Source organism: Octopus sinensis, linkage group LG28 (genome assembly GCF_006345805.1).
Source record: "Octopus sinensis linkage group LG28, ASM634580v1, whole genome shotgun sequence".
NCBI classification, from domain to species: domain Eukaryota; kingdom Metazoa; phylum Mollusca; class Cephalopoda; order Octopoda; family Octopodidae; genus Octopus; species Octopus sinensis.
The window spans coordinates 15,791,949-15,803,644 of NC_043024.1; the positions used below are offsets into that span (position 1 = coordinate 15,791,949).

General features: G+C 37.3%; 1 protein-coding gene across 1 annotated transcript in view; it reads left to right on the forward strand.

Moving 5' to 3' along the window:
• The window catches only part of LOC115225727 (potassium voltage-gated channel subfamily H member 6), an 87,161-nt gene that overhangs the window by 72,622 nt on the left and 2,843 nt on the right, over positions 1-11,696 (forward strand). Inside the window, exons 14-15 of the mRNA XM_029796654.2 lie at positions 1,383-1,815; positions 4,800-4,839. Coding sequence (XP_029652514.1) covers positions 1,383-1,815; positions 4,800-4,808 — 442 coding nt within the window. The 3' untranslated portion in view covers positions 4,809-4,839. The remainder of the gene's footprint in view (positions 1-1,382; positions 1,816-4,799; positions 4,840-11,696) is intronic.

Below are 11,696 nucleotides of genomic sequence, written 5' to 3' on the forward strand. Positions count from 1 at the left end.
AGAATATTTGCTGTAGCCAAGACAAAAGAATGTAAATAATAACACTTCCAATCAGTTAAGATCAGAAGCCATGAGAGCCACTGCCTGGTACTGCATCAGTGCGTTGTTGTTGTTGTTGTTGTTACTGAGTGAGAGAGCAGTGCATGCCTTCAAAGTGACACTGGGGTAAACTATACGAAGCCCAATATACCCATCATGACTATCCGTCTGATAAGGGTACACTAGGCACATGCATCACAACCATATGTGTGTGACATGGTGTTCTCATATCGAGATAAATAGTGCATAACCTTGTAGGTGGGGCCTAGTTAGAATGTTCTACATGTCGAGTAACCCATCCTACTCAAAAGGTCCCTGAATAAGGGTTGTTTAAGGATGTTGAACAAAGCACTCATGTTTCTAAATGTGAATTATTCAAACTCCAAGGAATTCCTTTCAACACATGGCTATGATGCTCCCCCACTACTTCTGCTCATGATCAGAGGTGCACATATCGTCAGCCACTAAGGGACAGGCTCAAGTGTTAAGGTCAAGCAACTGACAAGCAAATCTGTGGTATTGAGCAGAATATTTGCTATAATGATATTTCTGCTTCAGCAACTCAGCAATGAATCTTTCTGAAATGTGATGGAAAATAAATCAGTTGACAAAATCAAAATTTGAAGGGAATTTCAGTCATTTCGTTTGATTTTTAGGTAGAAACAAATAGGAAGTATCACTTAATGGCTGACCAGAAACAAAACTAAAACTAAAAGTAATCATTAAGGTGGCAATGTTAAGCAGAATGATTAAGATGTTGGACAAAATGCTAAGTGGTATTCCTTCCAGTTTTATGTTCTGAGTATGAAATTAACATATTTCAAACATGACATTTCTCAACAAAACTTTAACACGAAATAACTTCGTAAATAGAAACTTTTCTCAAAAATGCTAAGAGTAAAAATGTTTTATATGACACATTCTACCAGTGTCCGAAGTTTAAAAGTGTTTAGTTACAAAAAATTTATTTCTTAATCTGCCGTTCAAAGGGAAAAGATCCAGTTTTTTTTTACCGATTATGATGTCTGTAGTACCAGACCTGTGACATCTAAATGCGGAGAAATAGAGACTCAATTTGGAAAGACTCCCTGATTTCCAACCATGCACTTTGTCAAGAAATATTATGCCAGAGACCCTTTTGGGGAACCCTATTTGGGCCACTTGTGATCTTACCCTTTCAATCATTACCCAAAATTCTTGACCCTGGGTGAAAATAACTATGATGTCTGAATTGAAGATAGAGAGTTTGGCTTTTTTTTTTTTTTTTTTTTTTACCGATCTTTCCTCTTTTGATAAATTTTCTAATTTTCATTTTTTTTTCTTTCTTTCTTTTGTATTTCCAGGCAGCTTTGCAGGTTAGAAAAGAAAATGAGCTCAGATATATCGATGATTTTAAGCATTTTACGCAACCAGTATTCAACTGCTGCTGTATCAGTCCCAGCCGTAAGTTTCAGTGGAGGTGCTCAAATCAGCTCTTCGTCGTCACAGGCCCCAGCCAGTGGCAGTTATACAGCGCCAGTCTCTTGTAAAACAGCTGTATCAGAGCCGAAAACAACAGCAGGAAGTAATTATCAAGCATTTCCAAAATCCAGTGAACAACAACAACTACATCAACAGCAACAACAACAACAACAACAGCAGCAGCAGCAGCAACAACATTCGCAGCAGCTGGATTCAAGTGTAACAAACATGGTAGGTGGGGATGTGAGTTCCGTTCCAGATGATGATGTATTCCAGTTCCCGCCGCCGCCTCCACCTTACTCAAGTGATGTCCAGGTAAAGATAAAGAATTTTAATTCCTCAATTTCTTTTCTGAAAGTCATTAAAAAATGATGTTAGTCCCTATATTCAATGAAACAATATAAAGACAGATACAAACTCACACGGTTTACTAGTTTCAGCTTAAGAGCTATGGCCATGCTGGGGCATGGCTGTTAACTATGTTATCCTTTCACTACTTGAAACCTACTCTGATGTATAGCTTTTGTGAATGAGATGGTTTGATGTTGCTGCCCTCATCTGCATTTCCTTCTGTGATACAAAGATATGGATTCAGAGAATCATATAGTTGTCACAGAAAGTTCTTCTACTGGACTCAGCTAACAGACCACAAAGCAGTCCAATACAGAGAAATGTTATGTAGAATGTCTATGAAGCTGAAATCCAGAAGATCTTATTGATGAAATTATTTCATAAGATGTATATAAACCATAAAATATCAGATGGTACAAGAGGTGAATAAATATTTATTTAACAACATGACATCCTAAAGATTACAGCTGTTTCACAGCCTTCTTCATGTTGTAATAATTTCAGCATGGAAGAAATTATGCTTATATATTTGTATTATTATGCATGCTATGCATTATACAGTAAAATTGCATATTCACAAATCAATACTAATAAAGAAAGCTAGATCATCAGAATGTCATAGTTACACCAACAATTTGACTAATGGCAGTACCCCAGCATGGCCACAGCTCTTGTGCTAAAACTAGTAGCAGAATAAAAGAATAAGGAAAGAAAATCAGAATTCTGTATTTGTGTGTAATAGTTAAAGCATTTAGTACAAAAGCTTGGATATTATTGTCTAAACTCTGTATTCACTATTTGTAGTAATAAAGAGTGACTGTCTGATGAGGTGCAATATTTATGTAACATGTGTGACATGCCTACTTTAAAAGCATCTTTCCTACATGTGCACATTACATGCAAGCAAACAAACACACATATTCATCTGCGTGTGTGTGTAATGAAATATCTCACTTTATAAAATGTCTAATTACTGAATCATTCTGCTGCTTTCTAAAAAGAATGAAATAGTACTCTACATGATTACATCTGACTAAAAGCAAGAAAAATCAGTCCCTTTCTGATATATTCTAAAGGAGCAAAGTGTATTAGTTAAAATATTAATTACTTAATTAATTAATTAGACCTCAGCTTATTACAAATGACAGTTGAATATATATCTGGCAAAATACAAAGCATTCTGTTTATCTTTTTATTTACTCTTTTGGTCTGATTATGTATATTAAAATGATGACACAGAAAGCCTTCCATTTTGTCAGCTATATATTTACACATACACTCACACATATCTATTACACACACACCACATACACACACTCATAATTTATATCACACAGACACATATATATACACACATATCTGCACACACACACACACACACGTAAAATGGTATATATATATCTCTATATATATAAACGGCAAAATGTCTGCGTGTGTGTCCTTTATACAAATCCACAATTTTTCAGTTAGAGGGCTCACACTTTCTATGGTCATTTAAAACCGTCCAAGGGTGGTCATGCACATCTTTACATTTCCCCAGTCACCCCACAAAGCCATTAAAAAATCAATAGAAGTGACATTTTTGTGAATTTTCTATCCAAAACCCAAACAAAATACCCGAGACTTGATACGCCAATTGAATGCCAGCTAGCTGTATCAGATTGGTCAGAGATTTGGACAGTACTCACGTGTATGTGCGCACGCAAGCAGCTGTATATGCATGCACTAGCACTATGACCCAGCAACGCCGGGTCATAGTGCTAGTATATATATAAGTTCAGTAAAAATTTAGATTCAGATGAATATGGCACCAGAATTTAGTATGATATTATCCATACAATTTAAAAGAAGGTGATTATAATCAAATTAAGCAATCCTTGTTGCTTATTTTGTATATATATATATATATATATATATATGTATATTGTCATCATTTCACATCTGTTTTCCCTTCTGGCATGGGTTGGACAAGTTGACTGGGGCTGGCTTGGCAGAAGACCGCACCAGGCTTCACTGTCGGTTTTGTCAGGGCTTTCCTCACTGAATGCCCTTCCTAACACCAACCACTTTACAGAGTAGTATGCAAGTACATACACCATCATCATTTAACATCCATGCCGGCATGGGTTAGACGGTTTGACTGGAACTGCTAAGCCAGAGAACTACACCAAGTTCTAGTCGGATTTGGCATGGTTATTTATGTATGAGCGTATTTATATAATTGGTTTATTGCCTAACTCTCCATCGTATTTTTTTGCGCAAAACCAATTGGTAAGACCAGCCATGATGAATACTTAATACTATAAAATTTGACAAATTAAATTTAAATGTTGAAGTGAATCAAACGGCTTTTGTGTGTTTCTTTAATGGCTTATAAACAGTTTCCATACTGCAACTGTATTCATTCCAGCACATGATCTCAGATCAGGTCACTTGCTATGCAAGTACATCTCCGTAATAAATATATATATATATATATATATATATATATATATATATATATTATATATATATATATATATATATATATATATATATGTATGCACACACACAAACAGTACACATATGGTCCTTGATTCTTGTAAGACCACCCTACAGGAAGCAAACACTACAGTACAGCCAACACTGCAGTACCCTGTCACCATAGCAACTGAACTGCTCCCAACTCCTCTCCCTTTGTCATATCATAAGACACATATTCAAATATTTCCCTACAACAATCCTGATAATCCAGGTGGTGGTGGGGGTTTCTTAATTTAACAGAAATAAGACCTTTCAGCATGATTTCTATCCCAAATTTCAAAACCAAAAAGACAAGCAAATAAAATGCCATAGAACTCTGCCCTCTTCTAATAACAGACCAATCTATAGTGCTGCCGTTCTATTCACTTTATCTATCTAAACCTCTTTCTCTTACTTCCTTTCTTTCTTTGCTGCTTCTTCTCCAGGATTCTTAGTAGAGTTGTCCAATATAACTCTCTTTGGCAGGTAGGTTTATATATGTCTTCATTTTTCATAATTAATTGATTGATCTTTTTTTTCTAATTAATATTTTTGTTATTCAGTTTCTTGTTTTTCCCCTTTGCTTTATTGTCTCTTCATCATCTGCTTTCCTTTATTCCTCTTTTCCCTGCTAAATCAGTGTCTGACAATAAACAGCTTTACGATGTTTGCACTCTGTTGCCTGTTTACCCACCTACCAACCTACCTACCTACCTACCTACAGCTATCTATCTATTTATATCTATCTGTATCTATTTATCTATCTATCTCTATCTATATATTTATATCTATATATCTATTTATATCTATCTACCTATATATATGTCTCTATCTATCTATCTATATATATATATATATATATATATATATATATATATATATATATTTATATATTTATATTTATATCTATCTATCTATCTATCTCTATCTTTTTATATCTATCTATCTATCTATCTATCTATCTATCTATATATATATATATATACACACATATATATATATATATCCCTACCCGGTTGGTTTGCCCTAACCAATGCAACTCTTCTTCACCAGCTGTTTCAGTCTTCCTTAGTAGTTTTCTTATTCTCAAACTTCATATCCCTTATGTCCCACAAATTGGTCTTCCCTCTTCTTGGTTTACTGATACCTTTATGTCCTTGCATGAGTTGCCAAAGAAGGAGTCCACTCCTGGATATTTCATCCTTACTTCTGTAGCTATGTCTTGCATAAAGTATTCTTTGATTACCAAAGTGATGTCAGGAAGACTGCCATACATCCAACGCTTTGTAGGTTGTTGCTGTCAAGAAAGATTGAGAACTGCACTGATGCTTCCATACCATTAAGCTTCTTTTGAAGTCCATGCTGAAGAACCATAGAGAAACACTGCTTCAAAGACTGCTTTGAAGATATCCCTTTTCATGTTGTTAAGAAAGAAGGACTTTCATATAATTCTGTGTCAGTCTAGGGCATTACATGCTTTTGCAGTCGTTACTTAGACATCCTTTTCTGTTGAAACGATGTTAATTTGCAGGTAGTTAAAAGTCATCAGATTAGCATCATTCCGTTAACAAGCTATCACCTGTTATGTAATGGGTGATATCTTTGTATACATTTGCAGGCGTCTGTATGTGTGTGCACCTGTCTATATCTCTTTAACTGGCTAATGAGGTCGGAGTGTCTTGACATGCTTGCAAGTTCTGCTAGAAAAAGCAGTTTAATCTATCAGAAATATCACACTAATCAGTAAACCGTGTGCCTTCGCAGCACATGGCTGAGTGGTTAATATCGTGTGTGGACAGGATGCCGAATGCATTTTTGCCAAAGGACAAGAAGCTGAATGGACACAATGCCAAATGGACATAAAGCCGAACAGACACAATGCTGAACAGACACAAAGCCAAATGGACACAATGCTGAACGGACATAAAGCCGAATGGACACAATGCTGAACAGCCAAACACACACAATGCCAATTGGACATAAAACCAAATGGACATAAAGCCAGATGAACACAATAATAACAAAAAAACATTCCTACCTATAGAGTTTAATGACCAATTCACCAATTTGACACTTAAGATTTAATGAGATGAAATTTTAATTTTCGCATGTCTTTTTGGCATCTTGCCCGTTTGGCATTGTGTCCATTTGGTTTCTTGGCTTCAGCTTCTTGTCCTTTGGCAAAGGTGCATTTGGCATCCTGTCCATGGACCCAGTTAATACATTCAGCTCATGGTCATCTGGTCCCGAGTTCAGTTCATAGGATGTGTTGTGTCCTTGAGCAAGACACTTTATTTCATGTTGCTCAAGACCACTCAGCTGGCAAAAATGTATTGTACCTGAAATTCAATGAGCCAGGTGTGTCTTGCTGAATCTCCCTGATAACTTCATAAAAGCTATGTGTGTCTGTGGAGTACTCAACCACTTATCGGTTAATTTCACAAGCAGGCTGTTCCATTGATCATTGTTGTGTCAGTTTGAGAGGTGAGAACTGGTTAGTTTGAAAAAGGTTAAAGGTATGCATGTCTGTGGAGTACTCGGCCACTTGCACGTAAATTTCATGAGCAGGCTGTTCCATCTATCCAGTCAACTGGAAACCTTGTCATACTCAACCGAGTGCCCAGTCGACCATTATCACTGTCCGAAAAAGTGGAAAGTTACTTTAGATAATGTAGTCTTATATATCCTCACCACCTCTTGATAAAGGGGTGACAGTCACGCCTGGAAGGCTTTTAATTGTAGGGCTGCACAATCAGAACTGATCTACATTACAGGATAAACATTGTAAGTAGTTCAGAGGTTTTTTAAGCCCAGGTCAAACATAATTAAACAGAGGTATGCTCATATACAATCCAGTTATAACCATGCTATCTTTTTATATTTATCTAATGAATTCTTTAACATATTTTAGGGAAGAGAGAGTACGGTGCAATTTCCAGTAAATTTGTCTGCTATTTCTAGCAGGTTAAACAACCGGCTTCAAAATTCCGCCGTTGCTTTTCGTCCAAAAATCTCAGAATTTTTTAAGGGAGATAACTATCTCGCACCAGCCTTCTCAAGGGAGATAACTTACGCTTCATATTTCGTTTTTGTATTTAGTTTGGAAGATTCCTAACGATACAGATTTAACTGTATCTTGGGTGGGTCATTTTCCTAATAACCACACGCACTGCTTCTTTTTTCTTTATTATTTGTTAATTACTTAACTATTTAACCGATTGTCGTCGCGAATTGAATAGTGACGAAAACACTGACCAACGTTACTGATAGAGTGACCAGCAGAATCATTAATCAAACAACCGATTAATTAATTGATTAAATAGTTAACCAACTAACAAATAATAAAGTAAATAACACCAGTGCGTATATATTTTTGGCATTATGATCCTCCTGAGATACAACTTAATGACACACACACACACACACACACACACACACACATACACACACATATATATATGTAAAAAAATACAAACTGGGACAAGAACGCAAAACATTTAGAAGACGATACAAAAAACACGGACGGGACATTCGAAGCCTTCAATCTTCAGTCAAGAACCGGATCATCCTCGCAATTTCGGCTGCAAGGACATCACAAAAGATCTTGAACACAACTGCCCAACGAACGGGAACATGAAACTCTGAGTAGCAGTTTTTATTTTTGTAATATTCTTGCAGTTTTACTTTAAGAAATGCATATTACTCTACCTCCGGTATCCAAGTAACCTTGGTTGTTTTATGTTCTGAGCAAAGCTCTTCTTCGGAAACAGGAAACACAAGAAAGTCCAAAAGAAAAGGAAGAAGAAGGGGAAAAAAAAATCGCCAAGTCCACATATAGTTACATTTTGGAATGTGTGTGTGTGTATATATATATATGTGTGTATACACACACACACACACATGTGTGGTTATATAACCTTTGCTCTGTTTTAATCTAAAATTGCATATTTGCTAATTAATGATGGTATAAACTTAGTTTTTCCTTTGGTAGCAGATTGTGTTTAATTATTACATTGACTGATCCTTCATCACTCCTGATCCCTCTTTACACCTTTCCCTTTTCATAACTCTTTTATTCTTCCCTGGCTTTTCATGTTCCATCCTGTCTCCTGTAGAGTGCATGTTCTTATGGTTATTGTTGCTTTTCTTTCTTTACTTGACGTATTGTTGCTTCCTCTCCCCTCTTTTGCCATTTTACTAAGCACTCTATTCAATATAATTATTATTATTATTATTATTATTAAGGCGGTGAGCTGCCAAATTCATTAGCACGCTGGACAAAATGTTTTGCATCATTTCGGAATATGCTAGGTTTTGAGTTCAAATTCTGCCGAGGTTAACTTTGCCTTTCATCCTTTCAGGGTCAATAAATTAAGTACCAGTCAAGTACTGGGGTTGTTGGGACCAACTTTATCCCTCCCCCAAAATTTCTGGCCTTGTGCCTTTAATAGAAAGGATCGTCATCGTCATGGTGATGATGATGATGGTCAGCTGACAGAATCATTAACATGCCAGGCAAAATGCTTTGCAGCATTTCATCTATCTTCAGGTTCTGAGTTCAAATTTCACTGTGGTTGGCTTTGCCTTTCATCTTTCCGGGGTTGATGAAATAAGTACCAATGAAATAAGCACTAGGGTCAATATAATCGACTGGCCCCCTTCCCCAAAAATTTTCAAGGTTTGGTGCCTAGAGTAGAAATAATAATAATAATTATTATTATTATTATTATTGAGTGAGAGAGTAGTGCATGCTATCAAAGTGACACTGGGGTAAAATATACGAAGCCCAGTATACCCATCATGATTACCCATCCGATAAGGGTACACCAGGCACATGCATCGCAACCATATGTGCGCAACATGGTGATGTCATATCAAGATAAACAGTGCATGACCTTGTAGGTGGGTCCCAGTTAGAATTTTCTTTAGATCAAGTAGCCCATCTTACTCAAAAGGTCCCTGAATAAGGATTGTTTAAGGATGTTGAACGAAACACCCGTGTTTCCAGAGGTGAATTAGTCAAACCCCAAAGAATTTCTCTCAGCACATGGCTAAGATGCTCCCCCACTACTTCTGCTCGTTGTCAGAGATGCACATATCGTCAGCCACTAAGGAACATGGTCAACTGGTTAAGGTCAAACAACTGACAAGCAAATCTGTGGTATTGAGCAGAATAATTGCTGTAGCCCATCTTTTATACCAAGACAAAACAATGTACATGATAACACTTCCAATCAGTTAAGATCAGAAGCCATGAAAGCCACAGCCTGGATCTGCATCAGGGCATTGTTATTATTATTAAGGTGGTGAGATTGCAGAAAAGTTAGCATACCAGGAAAAATGCTTAGCGGTATTTTGTCGCTCTTTACATTCTGAGTTCAAATTCCGCCGAGGTCAACTTTGCCTTTGATCTTTTCATGGTCAATAAATTAAGTACCAAATATGTACTGGGGTCAATCTAATCGACTGGCCCCTTCCCCAAAAAATTTTGGGCTTTGTGCTTAGAATAGAAAAGAATATCATTATTATTATTATTATTATTATTATTATTATTATTATTATTATAGTGAGCTGAGAGATTCATTAGTATATTGGACATGTCCCAGCACTTTACTTTCTGTGATCAAATTCTACTGAGGTCAACTTTCTGTTTCATCCTTTTGCGATTGATGAAATAAAGTATCAGTCAAGTACTGGGGTCAATGTAGTTCAGTAATCCCCTCCCAGAAACTTGCTGGCGTTGTGCCAGAATAGGAAGCCATGAAGGTAGTGAACTTGCCAAATCATTAGTATGCCAGACAAATGCTAAGTAATTTTTTTTTCTGGCTGTTAGAATGAAAGACCTGTCTTATTTTTGGGTGGAAATATACAATAATTGAAGGCACATAGGTTAGCTGTTAGGCTATTCAGCTCATGATTATGAGATTGTGAGTTCAATTCCATGTGGCAGGCTGTGTCCTCATGCAGGACACGTTATTTCACATTACTTCACTCCACTCAGCTAGCAAAAATAAGTTGTATCTATATTTCAATGGGACACATGTCTGTGGAGTACTCAGCCACTTGTATGTTAATTTTATGAACAGGCTGTTCCGTTAATTGGATCAGCTGGAACCCTCATCATCATAACCAATGTAGTGCCAGTTTTATACAATAATCCCCAAATCTGAAGCACTTGTTTATAAGCATTTTTGGATTAAGGACTATCCACTGTGTATTAAATTATACAAGATTAACTACTCTTGTAACCACATCCATAACTGCTGGTTTCATTTTAAACAGGAGACTATGTTAGATATGACACAATATTATTTGATATTACATACATCGTCATCATCATCGTTTAACATCTGCTTTCCATGGGTTGGACGATTTGACTGAGGTCTGATGAACCAGATGGCTGCACCAGGCTCCAATTTGATCTGGCAGAGTTTCTACAGCTGGATGCCCTTCCTAATGCCAACCACTCCGAGAGTGTAGTGGCTGCTTTTACATGCCACTGGCACGAGGGCCAGTCAGGTGGTACTGGCAATGGCCACACTCAAATGGTACTTTTTATGTGCCACTTGCACAGGAGCCAGTCCAGCGGCACTGGCAATGACCTCGCTCTAATGTTTTTTCCCATGCCACCAGCACAAGTGCCAGTAAGGCAACACAGGTATTGATCACGCTTGAATGGTGTTTTTTACGTGCCACTGGCACAGAGGCCAGCTTGTTGCTCTGGCAACGTTCATGCTCATATGGTACTCTTAGCGCTCCATGGTGTGATATCACACAAAGTATTGTGCATGGTAGGGTACTATTCATGAGTGCATATGGTTAGATACTGTACGTGATAGCATTTTATATATTGCAGAGTACTATTCATGACAGTGAAGGTGCACGGCTCAGTGATTAGAGCGTCGAGCTTACGATCGTAAGGTTGTAAGTTTGATTCTCGGACCGGGCTGCGTGTTGTGTTCTTGAGCAAGACACTTTATTTCACGTCGCTCCAGTTCACTCAGCTGTAGAAATGAGTTGCAACGTCACTGGTACCAAGCTGTATCAGCCTTTGCCTTTCCCTTGGATAACATCAGTGGTGTGGAGAGGGGAGGCAGATATGCATGGTCAACTGCTGGTCTTCCATAAACAACCTTGCCTAGACTTGTGCCTGGGAGGGTAACTTTCTAGGTGCAATCCCATGGTCATTCATGTCCGAAGGGGGTCTCCCATTCATGACAGCTTATTATGTGTGGCAAGGTGCACTACATGGTAGAATTTTATACATGGGACTGTATTTATTCATGGTATTATAATATACAAAATTAAGGTGGTGAGTTGGCAGAATCGTTAGCATGCTGGGC